At 42.1% G+C, this 24,182-nt stretch overlaps 1 protein-coding gene across 2 annotated transcripts in view; it reads right to left on the bottom strand.

Moving 5' to 3' along the window:
- Window positions 1-24,182, bottom strand: part of INPP4B (inositol polyphosphate-4-phosphatase type II B) — a 309,880-nt gene that overhangs the window by 104,669 nt on the left and 181,029 nt on the right. For both annotated transcript variants that reach the window (XM_054031037.1, XM_054031038.1), the window contains exons 14-15: window positions 18,243-18,420; window positions 1,034-1,246 (exon numbers count right to left, since the gene is read on the bottom strand). In XM_054031037.1, coding sequence (XP_053887012.1) covers window positions 1,034-1,246; window positions 18,243-18,420 — 391 coding nt within the window. The remainder of the gene's footprint in view (window positions 1-1,033; window positions 1,247-18,242; window positions 18,421-24,182) is intronic.

The raw sequence follows: 24,182 nt of genomic DNA, 5'->3' as shown, positions 1-24,182 counted from the left end.
CTGCAAATGTATTAAAATGAACTAAGATTCAACTTGTACAAAATTATTAATCTTTTCAATGTCATCAACACTCATGATTTTATCGCAAGTCTTGCAGTATTATTTGTTCTTCTTAAAGCTCCAGCACCCAGAGTCAAGTTATTACCTGAACATTCAGCTTTCATTTAAAATAAAAAGCACGTTTTTTGATCTTTTCTTTATCTGAAAAATATTCTTCTTTCCATACTCATGGTATAAGTAGAACTTTAGTTTAGGTGTGAAGATACTGAAGCTCTCACAAGCAAAGATTAATTATTAATTATTGACAGCAAAGATTAATACGTTGGGGTACTTGCATCCATGATACCACAGCGATGAACTGCGTATAAGAAACTGACGAGAAATAGAATGGAGGATGTAGGAGGAATGTGTTGAGGGAAAAGATCAATCATAAAAGCATCCACTGAAATAACGGATTCACAAAATCTCAGCTGTATAAATTGTACAAATCATTGAAAGATCTGCTCAGAATGTTGACATTTAAAAATCATGTTTGATTCTTTTATGGCATTACAGATATCCTCTAAGAATAGACTCATAGAAAACAGTTCTCTTTCACTGATCATTAGTTCATGCATTTTGAAACTATTTATGTTCACTCTTGGCAAAAATTGCACTTTGATTTCATACTCCTTTTTAGTCCCCTTTATATCTGCTTAAATGACAAAGAATTGAGGTAAACACACAGAATGGCTTTTTCCCATCTGGTCATGAAGATTTTCGCTTCCAACACTGCTATTTGCACAAACTAAGCAGTCACACACAAGCAAATTATTAATCAGAAAATTGTTTCAAGTTACTTTTGTGGGACTTCATTAGAAAAGTATTCTTGGGATTCAAATGAACCAGAAAATGGAATCTATGCGTCTGTAAAATGAAGTAGTATTTAAAGTTTTAAAATTCTGTCTTTCTAACAAGAGGGGACTCCTGTTTGTCTACACTTAGCTGTGGATTTTTTGATAGAGTTTCAAGCAAGAACTTTGAGGCTACTTACCCACTCTTCTTCATCATATTCTGAATGGTGAGGTATAGAGTTCTGCCGTTTGATCTGAGATGGATGGTCCTGACCCTGTTGATCACCACACCCTTCCACACTGTTTCTGGGCACAGTTGGCTTCTTGAGTACACAGCCTGGACGGGCTGTGTATAGCGCTAAAAGGGCACTTCTGACCAGCTGATCCTTGAAGGCATGCACAAATAACTCTGTCTAGAAAGAAATTAATGGGCAGTTAGACCGAAGTGTGTAATGGTGTAATGTATATGTAATTATTAAAATACATATTTTGTTTAGGTAGAGTGAAAATTAATTGCTAGACAGTCTGAGACACAGAAAGGACCTTATACCAAACATTGGGGAACAATGTCAGGTTCTGGAACATTGCCAGTCTCTGAAATTCCACTCTTCTAAAAGTTAATGCAAAGGTACAGCATCTGTTATAAAGACCATCTGTCTACATAGTCCTGTTTTATTCTAGTTCCAAATCCTCTCTATAGAGACAGGTTTCTATGGGGATAACTGTTTGAACAGTATCAATCTGCTGCTCTTTTTAAGTATGTCCCAACAAATGTCAAAAGAAAATGTGATTAATTTCAGAATTTTCTTTCCAAAAAAGAAACAAATAAATAAATACATTCAAGTAGAATATAGCATAAGGAAGGCAATGCTTACAAGTGGGACTGAAGTATATGCACAAAGCATGAGCTTAGATCAGTGCTGGAATAAGTCATAGGCATAGGCACTATAGGCTCATGCCTAGGGACCCAGCTTTTGGACTTAGTTGTGCGATGGTGTCAGAATCTCAGCTTTCTTTAAAAAAAAAAAAAAAAAAAAAATCTAGCCCTTATGGTTGCAAAGCCAAGTTTGAAAATGTGACTCAAGAATAACCAATGAAGTGACATCATCACAGAGAAACCAGAACAAAAGCTTTAAAATTACATAATGTTCCTTCACCTAAGAGGGGTGTTAACTCAAATCCACAGCTCTGGGAGTTTTTGCCAATACCATCCCAGCAGGAGACTCTGAGATGCAGGAAGATATGAGAGCAACAGGCCTGGCCTACTCAGCCAAGCAAATATACTCCAGTTACTGGCAATATTGAGAGGTCTGCTGCCTGCCTTTTTGGGGAGAAGAGGGACCTTGACGCTCCTGAGGAAAAGGAGTCCTTCATGCCATTCCTAGAATAACTGTGACTCAGAGGCCCATTTGTGGTTGACTACTCTCGGGCAGCAGCTCTTGTCAGCCCTGACATACTCACTGCATCCAACACACTGTCGTCATAATCTGTATCTAAAAGGTGTCATGTAAAATATCATTGGAAAACTAACAACTCACTGGTTATTAATATTCTTGCATGATGTAGGTAGAGGATGTATACAAAGAGTTACAAATATGTGATAGAATTATGTCCTTAAAATGTGTTTGGCAAGCAGCGTACAAGTCCATTCTGCCCTAGACAAAGGAATGCTCATTTGCTTGTCAGGCAGAGACAATAAAGGTCTGTTTACATATAAGATAAACAAATTGGTGGTGGGGAGACAGACAGTATGGTGTCTATACCCCAACAACAGAGAGAAAACATTTGGGCTATAGAGTCCAGGGTCTGAACCTCAAATGATAAGTAACTGAATCAACTGATTGTATACAATATTACTGTATAACAAATGTGTATTGAGTAAGGTCCTTTCTGAAAGCTAATGATCCATTGGTGATTAATATCATTGTGAAATCTATGTATTAACATTATATGAGAAAATATGGATAATGCATGATATTATGCTTTAAAGACTGTGACAAACACTGGGAGAAACAGGTTTTCCCCAGACAGAAGGGAAGGGACCTATCAACCTGACTCCAATGAATTAAACAAGGTGTGATCAAAAGCAATGGAAGCCCCATTTACATATGAATAAGCAGGGGGATAGGAAGTCCACAAGAAGAGAAGAACAGCATGAGATCATCCTGAGTCTGAGGACAAAAAGATGAATTTGGGACACTAATATAAGGAGAAAAAAGAAGCCATTTTGGCATCAATCACTGGACAGACACAAGAGGACAGAGCTCTTGGAAGCTGAGAAAGATTGGTAAGAAATCTATCAAGGCCATAGTTTTTAAGTCTTAGCCATTACAAAGAGTATTTTTACTTTTGTTTGTAACCCTTTCTAACTTCATTTATTTTACTTGGTATCACTTAACCTATATCCTTTTGTTAATAAACTTGCTTTATTTTTACTATAAGCCAACTTAGTGCTGAGCTTGAAGGGGAGGGTGTGTTTACTCCAGTTAAGTTAATAAGCTGTAAAGAAGCAAACAAACCTTATTATTTCTCTGAAATGTTCCAAGAGAGGGTTGGACACTTGAGGGCAGATTGTTTTGGGGAAATTCAGGACTGGGAGGTGTTGGAGTCACCCCTGCATAAGGTAACTGTTGATAGTGACTAGAATGGGGCTGTTGTTCTGTAGGCAGACTGCTGGGGTCTGAGCAGAGTGCTGAACCAGGGCTGCACAGCACACAGTCACTCAGGATACTTCATGTTTGCCTGCTGGTTGTTGGTGTCCAGTCTGTGAGCCACAGCAACAGAGCAGTTAAGACACCTAGGGTTACAGGGCAGATGGTGACACAACCCTTACTTGTTCTGGATTGCACCCCAGAACATGACAATAACTCTGCCCCATCCTGCTGCCACTGAATATGGGAAGTGAGCAAGCCTTCTCCCCACCACCATGTCAAGGGGGTGATGGGATGAAGCTACAGTGTGGAAGCAGGGCCCAAGGAGTGGAGCTATGGGGTGTCTTATGTTATGGTACTCCTTGGGCTTGCCTTAAATCTAGCCCTGAAATATATTATCCTGTTAAGCTTTCTGTTAGGAATATCATGGAAGGCCATAATTTTCTACAAACTATGCCAATATGTTGAAATGAAATACACATCTGACTTGCACAATTTATAAAGAACCAAATTATTCAAGCCTTTATCTAGTTTCTGTTCAATTCTTTCTCAGGTAAAGCTCCAATTGTCTTAGGTTGGAGTAATGTCAAACAAGGTCTGAATCAGAAATTAATAACAGAAATAATGAATTAATGACGACTTCAGCATTTGGCCCAAAGCTTCTATAGCCACTGTATGGAATTTCATGGTGCAATATGGGGGTAGAATTTCTGTTCCCCCACTCCATGCATGGAGGAGTTCTCTGCACATAGGCCTCTTCCCTTCCATGCAGAGGAATGACTCAGCTGTTTTTCAGCACTGTCTTCCCACCACCTGAACATACTGGAAACATTCTCTGCATGGTTCATGAGCTACGCTGGGAGACTGGGTGGAGACAGAGCAGATCTAGGGTAGTAAAATAACTCTTTTCCTCTCTGGTACCCCCGCCTTTAGTAGAAAAGATGATACATCTAAAATGGGGTGGGCAAACTTTTTGGCCTGAGGGCCGCATCTGGGTATGGAAATTTTATGGTGGGCCATGAATGCCCGGTGGGGGAGAGGGGTTCTATGGGATGTAGCAATCGAGGGGGCTCTACAGGGGCGGTACCAGGGACTCCTAGGGGCCCTGCCAGCAGTGACACCTAGGTGGCCATATCAGGCACTGCCATGGGCAGAGGCACCCTAGCTGGGACGAGTTCAGCCCCTGGGCGGTTTCGAAGCTTTTGAGGGTGGGGAGCTTACCCCAAGTTCCGATTGTGACAGTGTGTGGAGATCCCATGGAACTAGACTTCACTGAAAGGAGGATGTGACATCCCTGTACATCTCAATTCCTAACCCATCCTCAGTGTAACTAAACTAGATTCTTGTGCCTGGGATCCACAGGATTTGCTCCTTATCAGTGTTCCTTGTCTCATCCTAGGTTTGTCACCATATTCTAGAACTTTGCAGTAACTCAAATAGCCTCCAGCAACTCTCTCTTCCCTTCAGAAATGTGTATGTTCCATATCTGTGAAGTCCATTCCAAGTCTCCATATGCAAGTGTGAAATAAATATGTTAGTTTAGAACAACGTCAGGCCTCTTAAAAATACAATACAATTCAGCTAATTGGCTGACCACAGCATATAAAAAGATTTACATAATAGGAGTTACACGGGTATATTATATTTAAGGTAGAAGAGAAGGTTATCTGATCCTCTGACATATGTCCCAGTAACATTTGACTTACGGGATTCTCAAACTTTTCAATGGATATATGAATATTTTTTGTTATAAAAGGCTGAAGAATCCTCAACTATGTTATACCAGAACTTCTTCCATCATACAGCAGGGCCAAATTCATCCCCAGTGTAACTCCAGAGACACAAATAGAGTTGCAACAAAGGAGAATCTGGCCCATAATATGAAACCTTTTTTTATCTGAATGAGTAGAGGAAAAGTAATTTCAGTAATTCCAGGCTTCGAATAAGTGGGATATTTTTCAGTGCAACTGACACATCACATGGATCAGGACCTCAATTACTGATGGGTTGTTTTTGGATAATCTAAGTTTGGATAAATGAAGTTTGACTAAACTTCATATATATAGATAAACCCCAAGACCTGTTTGCCAAATACAATGCAGATGGTTTAAATGCACGATCACTGCTAATTGCCAAATTTCTCTGGTGCTGTATGCTATTCCTGTGTTCTCACTTATGCCCTGATTGAAAGCACACTGAAGTCATTGGAAAGACTCCTACTGGACATGTCTACATCACAAATTTTGGTCGACGCAAGTTACATTGGCACAAAGCCGTCGCAATTAGTATATCACTGATGCACGTTCATGCTCGGCTCCATTTGTAGGCATTACTTGTACTCACCAAGAGCGTTTGTATCGATGCACAGTGCGGTGCACCATGGGTAGGTAAACCAGTGTGCAACCTGCTACCATCCAGAGCACTGTCTTTTGAGACGTTTTGGCAATGCATGGTGGGGTTGAAATGAGTCATGCAGAGGTGATTGGAAGCAAGGGGTCAACTTTCCAGTGTACAACTGTCTCCATCCTACAATGTCAGCTATATCTCATAATTATCGCACCTTTTTCAAAATCCCACAAGCCTGCATGGCCCTCCTCACTGTCTGCTATCTCTGACAGAAGCATGGACAGTTCTCAGTGGTAGCAGATGACAGAACAAGGAGTAATGGTCTCAAGTTGCAGTGGGGGAGGTTTAGGTTGGATGTTAGGAAAAAGTTTTTCACTAGGAGGGTGGTGAAGCACTGGAATGGGTTACCTAAGGAGGTGGTGGAATCTCCTTCCTTAGAGGTTTTTAAGGTCAGGCTTGACAAAGCCCTGGCTGGGATGATTTAGTTGGGAATTGGTCCTGCTTTGAGCAGGGGGTTGGACTAGATGACCTCCTGAGGTCCCTTCCAACCCTGATATTCTATGATTCTATGGAACCTGCACAGCTCTCCACTATTGTCATAAGCGTTGCAAGCACAGGATGCATGATCCTCTGGTATTTACAGATCTGCAAGAACTGAATCAGTGGGGAACATGATGAATTTTTGGAGGACAGATTGCTGTGGGTCATAGTGAGAACCAGTTGAAGTTGTTGGTGGTGTTCATGGAGCAGAAGCATGTGAAGTGCCACTTCTGGGCCCGAGAAACAAGTACTGACTAGTAGGATCACATCGTAATGCAGGCTTGGGATGATGAGCAAAACTTTCAGATGCACAAGGCCACATTCTGTGTGCTGAGCTTGCCCCAGCCCTCCAACACAGGATACCAAAATGAGAGCTATACTGACAGTGAAGAAGTGATTGTTGATTGCTCCGTGGAAACTTGCAACTTCAGATTGCTACCCGTCAGTGGGAAATCACTTTAGAGCTGGAAAATGCACCGTGGAGACTGGTGTCATGCAAGTGTGCAGGACCATTAATTGCCTCCTGCTAGGCTGGATTGTGATTCTTGGCAGTGTGCAGGACATAATGGATAGATTTGCAGCAATGGGATTCCTGAACTGCAGTGGAGCAATAGGAGGCATGCATATCCCTATTTTGCCACCAGACCACCTTGCCACAGAGTACCTCAACTGAAAGGCTACTTTTCTATCATTATGCAAGCATTGGGGGATCTCCGGGAATGTTTCAGTGACATCAATGTGGGCTGGTCAGGGAAGGTGCATGACACTCACATCTTAAGAACGCAGGACTTTTCAGAAAGCTGCAAGCAGGGACTTTCTTTCCCGTCCAGCAGATTACCATTGGGAATGTTGATATGCCAATAGTGATCCTGGGAGACCCAGTCTACCCCTTGCTCATGAAACCATATTCTGGCCACCTTGACAGCACCAAGGAAATTCAGCTACCGGCTCAGCAGGTGCAGAATGATAGGTGAATGTGGTTTTGGTAGATTGAAGGGACGCTGGCACAAGTTTGGATCTCAGTGAGAAAAATATCCCAATGGTTATAGCTGCCTGCTGTGTCCTGCATAATATCTGTGAATTATGTCCTGATGCATCTTCCTCTCCTTTTCCTGATGGGACTCTCTCCTCTCCGCTCTTTCCTTCTGCAGGCTGTCTGCAACGATCACCCTCCAGGCTCTGTTCTCACAGTCTGATGCAGCACGGACTTGCAGGGTCTCATTGAAAATGTCATCCCGAGTCCTCTTCCTTCTCCTCCTTATCTGGTTCAGGCGTTCCACAGGTGTGGAGGGGGAACCCCTCAGGGCTGCCATAGCAGCAGCTGCAGATAAAACACACAGAGATGTCATAGTCAGGATAGTCACAACGGAAAGTTAAACTTAAGATTCAGAACTCCCCACCCTTGCTCCCCTAAAGTTTTAAACAAGACCAGCTCATTGCACTTCTGCTTGGAAGTGCCTGTGCACGGTGCCACTCACAGCACCAGCCATGGTGAGTATGGCCCACCAGGGTGAGGGAAATGAGGAAGGAATTGCTCATTTGCATATAACTATGAGTATATGGCAATGGCACTGGATACTGGCATCATTTTCCACAGGTGGTGATGATTTTAGCTGATCTCACTCCTGAGGGTAACAAAGGCACAGAGAGCACAGCTGCTGCTGGTGTCCTGAAGCTGCCCAGGCCTGTATGCTGCTAGTCTGCATACTGCAATGGTGCCTGCCAAAGTTGTTGCTGACTGGAGTGGGAGAGTGTCCTACCGCCAAGGAAGAAATAAGGCTGCCATCCCTAGAAACCTCCAGGAGAGGATTGCAGAGAACCTCCATGAAAGTTTTATTGAGACCTCTCAGGAGGATTCAAGGGACATCCCTGCGTACATAAACTAACTGCTCTGCATGCCCGCACTTGCCTTACTCTACAGTGGAATAAAAAGCAGATAACTCTACCTCTTTTTGTTATACTATAGCTCTTCTAGTACCAGTAAATTAATGAAAAGGTAATCACTGTGTCCTGTTAAGTTGGGGGTCCCACCACTGTAATAGGAAATAAATTTACACACTTACCCAAGGAGCCGTCCCCCCGCATCAGGCTCATCGGTGCTCAACTGCCGGGACTGACTGAATTGCGGTGGTCTCATACAGGCCCTGGCCCATGGCATAGCTGGGATCCACCAGTCGCATGTCCCCCATCCTCCTCATCCTTGTCCTTGCTGTTTATGACAGGGGCCAGTGGCTTGGGCTTCTTGGCGATATTAACAGTGGTCTGCAGGGGTCTCTGCCAAGTACGGGATAAAGCTCTTTGTAAAAGTGGCAGGTCTGCAGCTTGGCACTGGATTGACTGTTGATTTCTCTGGTCTTCTGGTATGCCTGCTGCAGTTCTTTTGCTTTCACACGGCACTGCTGCTGGTCCCGATCATACCCCTTCTTCTGTATCCACCGTGCACTCTGCTTGTAGACGTCTGCATTGCTGTGGCTGGTCCACAGCTGGGTTTGCACAGCCTCTTCTTCCCACAGGCCCAAGAGAGCCAATATCTCCTGTCCAGTCCAAGTCGGAGCACATCCGGAGTGTGTAGCCGGCACAGCCAGCTGGGCAGTTGCACGCAACAGTGGAGAGCTGCTAGGTGTACTTTCCAATCAGGAAAAAGCATTTGAAAAATTCATGGAACTTTAAAGGGGATCGGGGGTGGCTTTTGGTCTGTGACCCATGGGCAATGGAATTCACAATTGTGACCAGAGTGGTCAGTGTTGGGCACTGTGGGACAGCTCCTGGATGACTGTTAGGGTCAAGACAGCATCCACACTCAGTACGTTGACCATGACTCAATGCCGCTCAGGGAGGTGGTGCTAATAGGTTGGCGTAACGGGGCACTTACATCATCAGGAGACAAATTTAAACATAGTTGCATGCACAACTAGGTTGACAGAAGGTGGCTTACGTTGACCTAACTTGTAATATAGACCAGGCCATTGACGTCAATTGGCTTTGGATCAGGCCCTTAGATTATAAAAGCTATTATAGACAATAGCATTGGCATGATAAGATATTGGCAAACCATAAAAAGCAACAGATGATGATCCCTTACTGGATATTAATTATTTTGTACTATTTAGAGATACTGTAAGATCCCAAAACATTAACAGAGTACTGTGTAATCTTTAAAAATATACATTTTAAAACAAAGATTGAAAACTCTTCTTTTATATGTTAGAAAACTCCAAAGTTAATGGTTCTATGTTTCTTTTATGTTGATGAGATCATGTACATTTATACCTGATGCAAAGCCCACTGAAATCAATGGGAGTTAGGTGCCTAATCTACTTGGGTGCTTTTGAAAATCCCACTAGGTGCCTGCACCTGTAGGTACCTAAATATCTTTGTAAATCTGGCTCATAATCCTTTAAGGCTACATTAAAAGAACTTAGGTTTGCAAAGTCAAGGACTCTAAAGCTAGGAAAGCCAGAAATAAGATTGGCTGGGCAACCTTAATTCAGTTCCCTAGTGCATATGCAATATGATACAATCTTTAATTACACAATGACGTGATATTTACTCCACAGGACCCCGGCTCATTCAGCGAATGAGAAGTTATTCAACTTTTCTTTTTATCCTCCTCATTAAATGTGTCCCCCCAGGCTTTATTTACTGCACACCATCCAAACCTGCACTGAATATAAAATTGTTAATTTTCCCCTGGGTGTCTCTAGGATGCTTTTATTATGCTGTCTGAGTGCTTCACAGACATTAATGGATTTAGCTTCATAACACCCTATGAGATTAGAAGGTATTATCCCCCCTATTTTACAGATGATGAATTGAAGCACAGAGAGATTAAAGTCACAAGTGTCCCCTAATTTTGGGTACCCAACTTGAGACACATAGGGCCTAATTTTTCAGAGCGCTTCGAATTTTTATATCAATTTATATGTTTCAAAGCACAGCTCCAATTGATTTCAGCTGCAGTCGTGAACGCTCAGAACTTCTGCAAATCTTGCCCCAAATCTCATGCTTGGGACCCAGAAAATGAAGAACACCACATAACTGGTCGTCGTCTGTGAACATCTTGGTTTAAATGACTTGCCTAGAATCACACAGAAACACTGTGGCAGAGGTAGAATCCAGTTCTCCACGATGGCACTCAATTATCTTAGCCATGAGATCATCCTTTCACTTCCTGCAATTCCTGCCTCACTCACTACACACCTTCCAACTTCTGCAACAAATAAAGCAGGCATCCTATAAATAGCAACTTCCCTCAATACACAACTGTGATTGATCCCTAGAGTAGGCCCATCTTGTGAGCAGAATGAGGCCAGGGTCCTGTGGAAAAAATAGTATGTGAAAAAATAGCTGCATAGAAGCAAGGGAACCAAATCAGGATTGCACAGGCAACTTGCATTCCCTAACTTTTGAGTGCTTGACTTTGCAACCTCAATAATGTTTTTAATGTAATGTAATGTAATGTTCTAGATTTTTTTAAAAAGGAAACTGGAACAACAGAAATCTCATCAGCTAGCATCATACTGACCCCCAGCTTGGGTCCTCAGTCGTTTTCGATCCCTTAGCTTCTTAGCACAGATCTCTATCACTTGAGCTAAGGGAGTAACAGGTAGCAGTAGTAGGCTGTTATCCTCTAGATGGACCAGGTACTAGAGAAGGTTGAGACAGACACTTGGCCACTGGGTTTTACAGCTATTTGCAGACAGCAGAGGACTGTAGAGATTCAGGATTCCTGGGTTCAATTCCAGGTTCTGGAGGGGTGTGTGCTCTACTCTCATGATTACACCATAAAACTTGAAATATTTGGTGTTTTTCTTAAAGTCCTGCTGCTGGCATTAGGAACTTTTGAGCCCTCATGGTTACAGAGGAAAAGCTAGAAAACATGAAGCAAATATACACTAAAGGCTCAGAAACGAGAAGGTGAATAAAAAGAACCCCAAATCTATTGTTAATTATTTATTATTAAGTATTATTATTATTATTATTATTTTAAAAAACTCAAGATTTTTTGCCAGTCATGATTTTTCAGGTGTGACTCATGGTTGTGGGATTTTATGTTTTGGTTTGGTTTGGTTTGCTTGGTTGGTTTTTTTTAACATTTAGGGTTGGCAATAGTTCTTTTGGCATTTGAGTCAGGCCTATTCCTCCTTCTTTTCCTTGCTGCCTGGACACCAGCAGGGGAAGGGCATTGACAACACAGGAGAAAGAAATTGTCCCTGTTGTCAGTGACTGCATCTGGTACAAGTGCAGAGAAAGTCCCACACAGCCCCTGCAGCCACAGCATGGAGCTTGTTTAGTACAGATAGAATCTGAGGAAAATATTGTTGCCAAAGTCTAACAAAGTTTTATTGAGCATGTGTAAACTGAGATTATTAAAAAAAAAACAAAAAAACAAGGAATCCTTATGGCACCTTAGAGACTAACAAATTTATTTGGCCATAAGCTTTCGTGAGCTAGAACCCACTTCATCAGATGTATGAAGTAAAAACTACAGGAGCAGGTATAAATACATGAAAGGATGGGGATTGCTTTACCAAGTGTGAGGTGAGTCTAACGAGATAAATCAATTAACAGCAGGATGCCAAGGGAGGAAAAATAACTTTTAAAGTGGTAACAGAGTGGCCCATTACTCACACCTTCTTATCAACTGTCTGTAACAGTAGGGAGAAATTAGTATTGAGGAGATTAAGTTTAGGTTTTGTAATGACCCAACCACTCTTTATTCAGGCCTAATCTGATGATATCTAGTTTGCAAATTAATTCCAGTTCTGCAGCTTCACATTGGAGTCTGTTATTGAAGTTTTTTTTGGTCTGATGAAGAGGGTTTTAGCCCACAAAAGCTTATGCCCAAATAAATTTGTTTATCTCTAAGGTGCCACAAGGACTCCTTGTTTGTTTTTTGCTGATACCGACTAACGCGGCTACCACTGAAACCTGAGATTATTCAGAGCTTCTAACCTGGGAAAATTTGGGCAGCATTTGACAGGGATGATGAATGGTACATCCCTGACACCAGGGAAACCCACCCCATGCCAAATTTAAGGACCCCCACCTGTAGCATTAAGGTGCTGGAACTTCTCTACTAAACTGCTGTATTAATTTTTAACATAGTCACAACAAAGTATTTTTCCCAAGTCTCCATCTCTGAATGGCTGAATCATTTTCGCTGAAGCTCTCAAAAAATGCAGACCCCTGGCATGGAAAATTTCAGCCCAGTTAAAACTTGGGAAAGTTACAAGCAACTGAAAAACAGGGTCTTGTATTAGAAAGTGTTGAACAACCTTAATTATAGGCAGCACTCTGCCTATAATATACATTTGGCTACCTATCCAGAAATCTGTAGTCCAGCAGACAGAGTGCTGGACTGGCACTTCCTCTGGCCTGCTGGGTGACCTTGAGCAAGTCACTTTACTTCTCTGTGCCTCAGTTTCCCAATTAGGAAAATTATATCTCCTTTGTATAGTACTTTGAGATCTACTGCTGGAAAGTGCTATATAAGATCTAGGTATTATTATTAAATAGTTTAATTAAGGTGTAAATGTTTTTACAAAAAATAAACTGAAGAAACACACTGGCATGGAAATGAGATGAGAGCTTCCATTTTCCCTCGTACAGACTCAAAACTGCTTCTGTAATTAAACTGTGTTCAGGGGTTCCATTGGATTAACTACAGGAATGGTCCTCACAGAACATTTTCTTATGTGCAGCTAAATTCACAGAACATCACTATTTCTAAATTTGTGCTAATCCCTGCAAGACCACTATGCACACAGAAATGCAAACTTTGCAAATGCTTTTAGATACCAGACTAATGAATAATTTTGAGGAAAAAAGAAAGAAAAAAAGGCATAGCTGGAAGATACATTCAGCAAGCTCCATGCAAGCTGCAAATGCTGATACATTTGTAGACAGACAAGGGCCTCTTTAATTAACACAAATGTTAATGAATGAATTCAAATAAAAAAAATCAAAAAGAATCATGGCAGCAAATTGTGAATGATGTGTGAATGGTAAAACCCTGCACAATGCGTAGAGAGAAAAACAAACAGCACTCTGCAATCACTGCTGTGATGGGCTTTTTGCTGTAATTTTTGCCCGAGGTGCACCCAATAAAGCTCTCTATGCCTAGAACAAAACCCAAATAAAAAGATTTACTTGCATTTATTGCAATATTTTCCCCATATTATTTTCCCCTTTCTCTGTCTCAGATACACCTATTACTAGCCTTCTGCTAGCTAACAGCTTTTAAAACACCATTTCTGTATACACAGACTCACCCCAAGGTTTAAAGTGGACAGGGTCCTGGAGAGTTGTAATCCCAGCCTCCCCAAAATGACCTCTGAGGTGGGCTGGCTGGTGGTAAAAGGGGTTATGACATAACTGAGTCTGAAGCAGAGCTCTCTGACTGCTAAAAAGGGAGCATAGTGTCAACCTTCCTCATCCCAGGCTATTTTTACATTTCATACTCTTTTCAAGACATGATGCTAATAGAAATAATGTCACATACAGGATGTATGGAGGTACATGCACCAGGAATGGGTTTCAGGTTAGAAATAAGTTGTATGGATTTATTTTGGTTTCTCTTCTGATTTTAACTTTTAGGAATAGTAATGCCTTTATTTGCCACCTGAGGATCAGCACCGCACCACTCCTAACTCCATGTCTATCCCCAGCTAGCCTGTAAGCAGGCTGATTCAGTTGTTAAATTAGACAATACCAGGCTGGATCTCCACTCTGCTTCGGCTGCCTAGTGTGATGAAGTAGGATAGAGATGTGACAAAGTGGGAATGTTCTTAATGTTTTCCCTGAGTGCTGTGTGGGTGCCTCAGTTTCCCCTATGAATTTCTCGAGTGTCTAGGGGTGTGTGATTCTTACAGAGCCCTAGGGGGCCAGTGTGATCCTGTCTGTATAGAGAATGGCCAACACCCTGTCTTCTGACAACTAATGGCCTGGGGCCCTCCTCTGCAAAGGTGCCAACTAGAGGTGTTGAAAAACAAAGATCAGGTGACCTCCTGACCCGGGAAAGAGACAAAGGGAGAGGAGGGGCTGGGGAGTTTTCAGTTTGGGGCTGGCTGGGGAATCAGAGGGAATCCCAAGGTTGGGGTCTTGTTTATGCCTACAAGCTCTGGTTTGGACTGCGTTCCTGTCATCTAATAAACCTTCTGTTCTACTGTCTGTCTGAGAGTTACGGTGAATCGCAGGAAGCCTGGTCTCCCTCCAAACTCCGTGACACCTAGTATTAAAAATAAATTTTTCTGCAACCCTCAAATGAAACACTAATATTACATATTTTAATTAATGGCCCAAGCAGTGAACTTTTGTTATCAAATAAACCAATCCCATTATTGTGCAGATCCCTGAACTTTGACCTATTCAAAATCATTTAAAATTAGAAATAATTTAAATAAATTTATGTAAAAATGTATTAGAGTATGTATTTGGTACACATGAAATTAAGGGACTAGTAGCATTTGCTAGAATAAAGAAAAGAACAGACACATTATAAATGTTTCATCATGAAATGCTGTCAATGCACCTCAAACATGACAAGAAACAGTCTCTTAGTTCCTGTCCCAGCGCTGACAACTGTATGGAAAGTTGCTAGGATGTCATAGTGACAGTTGGGTTAGAGTATTAGCTTTTCACTTCCGGGAACCTGAGTTCATATGCTAACTGGTGGTTTAATCCTAGTCCTTAAAGTCCATATTAGTACACACAACTAAACCACCACCTAAACTAGCACAATTTAAAAGCTTTTATGAAGTTTCTAAAATATCTTGGGTGTGACCCAAGAACCCCATAGTGCCAACAGGAATGGTGGTCAAGGAATATCTTGATTGTGGGATGTACATTGTGTTTCATCGAAGAATGTCATATGAGGTCTTAATGGAAAACTAGGGGTCACAATGGCCATCAATATCATTGTGAAAGGTGTATATATAGGTATTATGTAAGCAGTCATGTATATATATACTGATATTATGTTTTTAAAGTTTGTATCAAGGTATTAGTCACTAGGCAGAGGTGAGGAACAGGTTTTCTTCTGGACACGAGATAAGAAATTTATAGCTCTCTGTCAGAATGTAAATTAAGCATTGAATGCACAGTGGATGCCTATTTACATATGAAGTCAGATGTTAAAGATGTGGCATCAACAAGAAAGCAGTACACAAGAAAAACAAGCCACAGGTGATTATCCCGTCCCTGAGGACAGATTGTGAACTTTGGAGATATATGTAGGAGGGGGAACAGACACCCCTTCATCCTGCGCCTAGGAAATAAATGGACAGCCCGCTTACATTCATCAGAAGGGGATCTCAGCTAAGCTTGGCTGAAAATGCTGCAAAAGACTTTGGGTGAGATAAAGCTTCTTTAGACGGGAGGTTAACCTGTTAGCTAAATTTAGTCTCTAGAAAGTGTGTTATAATTTTGTCTTATATGTAACCATTTGTTTCTAATATCCTTACACATGATCGCTTGAATCTTGGATAATAACTTATTGTTTTCACTATAAACATACCTCAGTGTTGTGGTATTAAAGCAAAGTGCTGCTCCTGAACTGAATCTCACAAGTGGCTCCTTTCAGAACAGCAGGCCTAGTAGTTCTATGAGGAGCCAGTGCCAGTGGCTGGATAACCAAGGGGAATGCTTCAAAGGGACTCAGGGACTGGGGTGCACCTACTGTTAAACTGCAAGGCAAAGTACATGCTGGCACACCCCAGAGCAAAGGGCTTGAGTGACTGACAGGCTGGTGGTGTTCAGGAGCTGCCACCCAGCCAAACACAGTCAAGATTTCCTCATACTGGAGGCTGTGGTTACAAGGTGACTCTCAGTCCTGGATACCCAGAGAACCATCACACTAGGTTGTCTTTTCTGAAGGGATTTTCTTCCCAGCTTCTGAAATAGGGTGCCCTCCCAATGCAACGTTATTTATACAACTGTCCCCTGCCTCATTGCCCAGGGCTTCTACTTCCTCCCCATTCAATAAGTCAAAGACTTACAGGAGGTAGAAGGAAGAGGAGAGAACCTGGTTAGGACTGAAACTCTAGTTCCTAAGTAGTAAGGTGCTGAAATCTGCATCACAAAGATCTTTTTATATTTTATCCCAGTACAACTTTCCTCCTCCTTCTTTGAATAGTCCCATATCACAGCAGCTCTGCTCTTGCCAGGGGATCTTGACATGGCTCCCTCCAGAGTCTCATCAATATTATCACTGAATAGTCAGCAGTAATTGCTACTGAGCAAAATGATGTTCCTCCCTTTTTTCAGGCCAAATTCTGCTTTCAGTTATGTCACTCAAATCCACCAGAACTGTATTGTTCTCAGTGGAGTTACTGTGGATTTGCACAACTGTAAGTGAGAGCAACATTTGGATCCCCTTCCTCACCGAATGTGTACTTCCTGTGTACTGCTTCCTTGTTGACGTCACATCTCTTTGTTAACATCTGACTTCATAGGTAAATCGGCATGCATTGTGCTTACAATGCTTTCTTCGCAGAATGAGATTGAGCTCAATATTCAAATTTGAATCTCCCACATTGAAAAATGTATTGTTAGTGTATTCCTGCTCAACAGCTCACAATGTTGCCTGCTGCACAATAGTTGGAGACAACGTGAAATGATTATTGGTAGTGCCATAAACTCAGAGAGAGATCACATTACAGAGGGTATAGTCTACAAGGCAGTGGTCACAGTAATAATACTGGCAGAGGGCAGGGCTTCTCCCCAGCTTCTAAACACTTGCCACCACACCCAGCCTCCTTTAAGAAGGCTTATTCTCTTAAAACAGGCAACTAAAAATACGGAAAAACAGTCTTTGAACTCACTCCTTTTCTCTCAGGCTTCAGGGCCACCCCACCCAGGATCCTTTGGCAGTTTACTAGCTCTAGCCAACTCTGTGCCCTTCTTGGAGCAGTAGCCCCAGGACTGCATCCCTCAACACCTGGCCTCTTGCTCCAGGAACCCACCAAAGGAGTTAGCTCCTTTCCACCATGACTTCCCTTCCCCAGGCACAGCCTGTCCCAATACTCCTTTCCACCTTCCATTTCCTACCCCCTGCAGGCCCAGGTCTAGGCCCGCCACCTTTAATTGGCTGGATTTAGTTTACCTACTTTGACATGGAGGAGCTGGGCCTAGTTCTGCTCACAGGGACCAGTTACCCTGTGACAAATAATTAATATTTGCATAGCATGTTATATTTTCAAAGTACTCTACAGATATGAATTAACTAACCCCACAATGACCCCATGCAGTTGCTGGGTAACTATTATCCCTATTTTAGAGTTAAGGAAACTAAGACAGGAAAGTGAAGTGGCATGCCCAAAGCCACAAAGTTAGTCAGTGTAAAAGTAGGATTAGACTCCGAGATCTCTTGACTCCCATTCCCGTGCTCATTCCTCCAGACCACACTACCTTCTATGGTCATCGTCATGCTATTGGTCCAGAACTGACTCACAAGAATGGCCTCCACTATAAGAGGTATGTTCAGTAAGTCATCAGAAGTTTCAGGGAATGGGAACAAATAATAGTTTATCATCCCTCAAAATTCAAAACACTTTATCTTTGGTAAATTCCCAGTATGTGGCCACTAGAGGAAAGTAAAGACGTGAAATAAAAATTATACTTTCAAATAAAACCCACTCTTGCTCTATAAACTGCATTATTTCCAACATGGAAAGCCTAAAAAAATGCTCAATAATAATGCAAATGGAAATATGACTAGTGTATTCTTTTCCTATGGCAACATTTTGCAGCTGATTTTTACAGAGCATATTTAACATTTCCTGATGCTCTGAAAGTCAATTTATGCAGAAAAAGACAGCAGCTAGGCATTTGCTTATTCCATTTTCCATTGCAGTAAAGATTTGTATCTTACTTTTTCTGAAAGCATCTTTAAAGAATTCTTCAAGCTGTCTGGAGAATGCTGGCTTGCAGAATTAAGCAGCTGCTCTGCATGGCTTGATATGAGGGGCTGTAGATGATTGATGTTGCTGAGAACTTCTTTTGCCTTGGCTGTGTTTTCAGGTGAATAGTAAATACACTGGTATCCAGTACTGTAATAACAAACGTGGAGACAGTTATAGAATGTCAAAAATCGTTTCCACTGTAAATAGCCAGATGGTTAACTGTGCACAAGATACAAGTTCTCACTATTTATATCACAAAAATGATAAGTTTGTTAAGCTTTACTATACATCTTTATTGACACTACACCTCTACCCCAATATAACGCGACCTGATAAAACATGAATTCGGATATAATGCGGTAAAGCAGTGCTCCGGGTGGGTGGGGCTGCGCACTCCGGCGGATCAAAGCAAGTTCGATATAACACGGTTTCAACTATAACACGGTAAGATTTTTTTGGCTCCCGAGGACAGCGTTATATCGGGGTAGAGCTGTATTTACATCTGTCTTCCTGATAGGCTAAAAGCAGTCCCTGCTGTAACCAGGACAGGAGGCTATTCATTGACGAACACTCCAGATAGTGTTATTCAAACTAATTATTCCCATGGTGCTTTGAAGGATGATCATGCCAAGTGAGGGGTGGGGGAAAGGAAAATCCTTGAATTTTTATTTTATAATTGTGGAGAAAGAAAGGTTTATATTACCATTAACGACACATTCAGAGATCCACACTGGTTGGGTAATGACAAGAACAAGCATTAGACTTCCTAGATTTCCATCTTAACTCCTCTACTGGGTTATTACCTATCTGGTGAAGTTCTCCAAAATGGGTCATTAATGCTTAATTGATCAAGGGCTCATAACAGGCTCTGATCAGCATCAGAGATCTGCTCACAAAATGATAAGGACAGGAGTTATTTCCAATGAAAAGGGTCACATGTCTAATTTCACTAGACAAGTGAAGGCATAGAACCGGGGAGGAAATTAATTATTGCTAAAACGCTCAAATGCCCCACCACAGACTCATTGATTTTCTTTTTCATTGTTTACAAACTAGGTCTATTGATCCCTTGAGTCTCCTGCTGAAAATGTATTCCCTGTTTCCTTTCCTAACCAAGCATCATCCTCTTTCATTTCCTTATTGCCTCTTCCAGTCCTTCCAGATTATCATGTCTTTATCAATTTATCAATGTACACGTCTATTAGTTCTCTCCCCTACTTCTCCTTTGGTCTATTGCCTCTTTCCCCTCACCCTCTTGTACAAAATCCTTCCTTTGCCACTCAGAGAATTGCGCTTGAAAGTAAAACTACCCAAAATCTTTGGTAAATTTCACACTGCAGCCCTAACTTAGCAAAAAGGGACAGAATGCAGCATCTGGGTTCTCTCACACTCCGTTCTGCTCCTTTTGGCTCTGTAACAGAGTTCATTTCACTTTGATATCCACTCAGCAGAGAGCACATTAGACAGATGTGGCAAGAGCTAGAGAGTTTCAGGATGACAAGGACAAGGGCAAGCTTTGATGCAGGGTGGTTCCAGTAGACTGTAGCTGAACTGTACAGCTAGCTGAGAACTGTAAACATGTGAGTAACTATCCACAATTGGATGATATTTGAATTCAAACAATATTTAACCCTCTGTGATGTAACTAGAACTACCAATTTCCCAAGTGGGTAGGCTCCTGGAATGTTACTGATAACAAAACAGTGCATCCTCTATCTCCCTGGCTGCAACTGTTCATCCTTCTTCTGTATCTTCTCCTGTCTCTCTCTCTCTCTCTCTCTGTAGCCTTTATTTCCTCCTTCAATTCACTGAACAGGATTTGAACCCTGATCCTCCTGTTTGCTTTTCTAACTCTTATTGCTTTCTCTCATTTCGATTTTCTCCCAATCCTCTCTTTTTATTGCTTTCCCTGTTAGTGCATCTTTCACTGCCCCTTTTCCTTGCTGGTTTTCTCTCACTGTAGCCCGGATACAGCAAAGCACTTAAGCACGTGTTTATGTCCCATTTAAATCATCCCGATTTAAGTATGCATAAGTACTTTGCTGAATTGCAACTTGAAATACTGCTGTAATCTGTTCTTCATTTTCTGTCTTTCATTGCTGCTTCCCCTCTCAGGCTGTCTTCAGTGCAGAGTTAGCCAGGATGATTAGCACCTGGGTCAGCCTAGCCCAACTCCACAGAGCCATACCCAAATTACTGTGTCCTCACAAGTGCTGCATACAACCATGTGTGTGACTCACTAGGACTTTTGGGGGCACAACCCATGATTCTTTGTGCTGCAGTAGGCTGAGCTACTCTATGATTGTCTCTTAGTTAATTGTGGGAAAACTTGTCTGTCCTTCTGGGCAAACAGAGGGAATTTTGGGAAGGCACTGGAGGTCTATTAGCACTTGAGTGATACAGCCTGCATCCTCAGGGCAGGTTACCAGCCAGAGTGAAAGCATCTGAGCTTTAGCCTATACCCCCATCTGGGGCAGCTACTTGCCAAAGTAGCATATAGAAAGTAACTGTGCTTGTTTTTGAGAAGTTGGGTGACAATTTTCATGCAGTCACCCTGCAGGGTTTTTTCCGTACGCTTTTGTTTTTTAACTGGACTATGCCCTGCAGGTGTTTTTTCCCCTCAAACCCTGCCCATTGCAATGATGCAAATTCCGGCCCCATGCCAATTTTTTGCAGTTTTCTCGGCACTTTTTGACCAATCAGGCTTGTTTAGGGTGGTTTTCCTGGACCTGCGCATAACACTAGGAATTTGTGTGTGGATGGAAGGGAGCTGAGTGGCAACACCTAAGTAAGAGCCCAAAACTATGCCATGAAGACATACCCTCAGAATCACTGATGCTTTCTATTCCTGATAGTTCCTCTCCAGTTCTTTTTGATGATCCACAGAGCCCTGCACGGATACAAAATGTGGATCCGCATCCAATCCACATCCACTAGGATCAATCCGTGATCCGCTGGCCGTCTTTTACCTATACCAACATCTGTATTCGCATCCACAGCAGCAAGCTGTCTCACAAGGGCTAGCGACAGGGGAGAGAGGGAAGGGAGCAAGGGCTTGCAGGGAAGAGGCAGCGCGAGGGTGGCAACTGGAGATGGGGGGCAGTGCGGGACCGGTGTCTCGAGGAGAAGAGGGGTGCGGAGGGGAGGCCAGGGGGAAGAGGCGTTGCAACGTGTGCTGCTCCCGGGGGCTCGTGAGCAATGGCACATGGCAGCAGCAGTGTGTGCTGCATCACAGTGGGGCAGAGGGATGAGGCACCGGTGCCATGCCCGCTCCAATCCCTGTGGCCAGGTGCGGATCCTGTTGCCCAGAAGCCACCAGGCCAGGCCCAGGACTGGGAGCACGGCCAGTGCTCCCGGGCCACGGTGGTGATGCTGGCACTGCCCGAGGGGCCCGAGCTGCTGGACAGAAAGCGGCGCACCGAGCAGGTGCTGGACAGCCCTGACTCCAACCTGCCACCCAGCCCCAGGCACTGGCTGCTGGCCCCGAGCGTGCTGTGCCCCCCAGGCTGCCCAGGCTGGACACTGCGGGCCAAGTGCCATCGGTGAGTAGAGCCCTACGTGGTTGTATCTGCATCCAACTCACTATCTGCAAAAATAGTCCGTAGATATCCTCATCGAACGATATGAAGCGGATATCTGCGGATTTGCAGGGCTCTACTGATCTCCCCTGTCCACCATACTGCATCTTCTGATGCATTTGGCTCTCTAACATCCCCATCAGACACAGTCTACATCCTTTTCCCTTGGATTCCTATTAGCATTCCATTTCCAGCATTCCCTGACTGCCTTCCCAAATCTGATCCCCATTACCTACTGTAGCAGGAAAGTTACAGTGTGTGCTATTAAACAGATACCATCCACAGTAATTAGATTTCCTAAGACATTGGAGGTCTTTCCCATTCTATGTATAGGCAATTGGAGCTTTTAAATCAAGGTAAATTGTGAAGACAGCGATGGTCTCCCTTCTGAGTTAAGGCTCTTATGTGGTTGATTTGTCATACTTTGAAAGACACTAAACAACCAAAAATCTTTAGGCTTTCAGAATTTTAAGGTTAACTCTCAGTGACCATAATAAGTTTTTGATAAAATTTCACAGAAATTCAGCAATTAGTTTTCAGATTCAAAACAATTAAAATTACTCCTTTTGGAGATTTTTGAAGTTTCTAATTTTTTTGTGTCCCCATATTAAACAAAGGGCTTCTGTTTAATGTTGTGTCTCCATATCTGATGAAAAGGCTACTTCAAGATTCACTGGAGAAGTCATTTCTGTAATTACCTTGTGCCCAGGATACTTTTCAGAACTCAATTTTCATATACAAACAAATTTCATAAATAGTATTACAGAAAAACTATGTATGAGACCCCATCAATAAATCTGATGAAGAAACTTTTAAAAGACAGGCACATCAATGCAAAAGCTGAATGCAGGATGTTACCACTAAGACTAAACTTGTGCACTGGGGAAAGCAAATTTTGTAGCTCCTGCATGTGAAATCAGATGCAATGTAAAAATATACCCTTGACATATAAAGTATGTAATTAGTGATGTATATGTTGAAAGAGACTATAATTATGTCTTCTGGGTTAGAGTAAAACTGTTTATTGGAATGTATAACATAACTTTCACATAATAGTATTGCTGATAATCAATTATATGCAGATTACCTTACGTGATCATTTCAGTTTTTAGATTATTTTTAATGGCAATGTAGTAGTGGTATAATTTGAATAAAGGTTATATTAATTACTTCAGCACTCTTAACTCTAAGTTAACACAGTTTGTTTGGCAAGAAGTACTGCAATATGCTAAATGTCTAGTTCTTAATGGCACTCCATGTAACTCCAACTCTACTCCTGCTGTTAATTGACTCATTTTTGTAATTGAGTTAAATTGCCACCATCTGCAAGGGGGTTAAAATCTTTTAATAATGAACATTTGACCCAGTGTTTCTCACAGTAATAACTGCTGATGTTAAAATGCAGAATTGAGAAGGTACATATTGGAGGAAAAACATCCCTCACAAAATAACAGTGAACAAATACATATGCATATATCACTCTGCCTACCTAGCCAGTGGATTATTGTTTAAACATCACTTACAGTTTCATGGATACAATTTCTAATATGAAAAGTTATGAGGAAAATTAAATTGATAAAAATATGGCAAACTTATTGCATCCATGAAATAAATCTGAATCTTCAAAAAATAACTAGATAAATTCCTGGAGGATAGGTCCATCAATGGCTATTAGCCAGGATGGGCAAGGATGGTGTCCCTAGCTTCTGTTTGCCAGAAGCTGCGAATGAGTGACAGGGAATGGATCTCTTGTTGATTACCTGTTCATTCCCTCTGGGACACCTGGCATTTGCCACTGTTGGAATACAGGATACAAGGTTAGATGGACCTTTGGTCTGACCCAGCATGGCCATTCTTATGTTCTTAATCCACTCACCTGGGATTTTCAATCAGAGTTTTGGGAGTTGTGCACCCAGCTTCCCCACTGAATTTCACAGGGAACTGTGCAACTAAGTTCCTTAGGCCTTTTTAAAAAACCCAGTCCAGAATACTAAATCAAACTGAAGAAGAGCTCTCTGTAATCTCAAAAGCTTGTCTCTCTCACCAACCGAAGTTGGTCCAACAAAAGATACTACCTCCCTCACCTTCTTTCTCTAATATCCTGGGACCAACACAGCTATACCACTTCATAAATTAAAAAAAGTAAAATCCTATGTTATATCTAATCTATCTGTACTTATGAAGTCATCATCATGGGCCATGATCCTCAGCTACAGCCAAGGCCAGATTTTGCGGCTTGGAGATGTTAGTGTGCATAGCTTGCCTTTGTTACTCTTCCATCCCAGTCCCCAGCATAACTCAGGTCAGCTTGCTGGCTGTTCTAAGTGCCCT

The sequence above is a fragment of the Malaclemys terrapin genome, chromosome 5 (assembly GCF_027887155.1).
Source record: "Malaclemys terrapin pileata isolate rMalTer1 chromosome 5, rMalTer1.hap1, whole genome shotgun sequence".
Classification (NCBI taxonomy): domain Eukaryota; kingdom Metazoa; phylum Chordata; order Testudines; family Emydidae; genus Malaclemys; species Malaclemys terrapin.
Note: the sequence above shows the minus strand (reverse complement) of the source record. Positions and strands in the feature narration are given on the sequence as shown.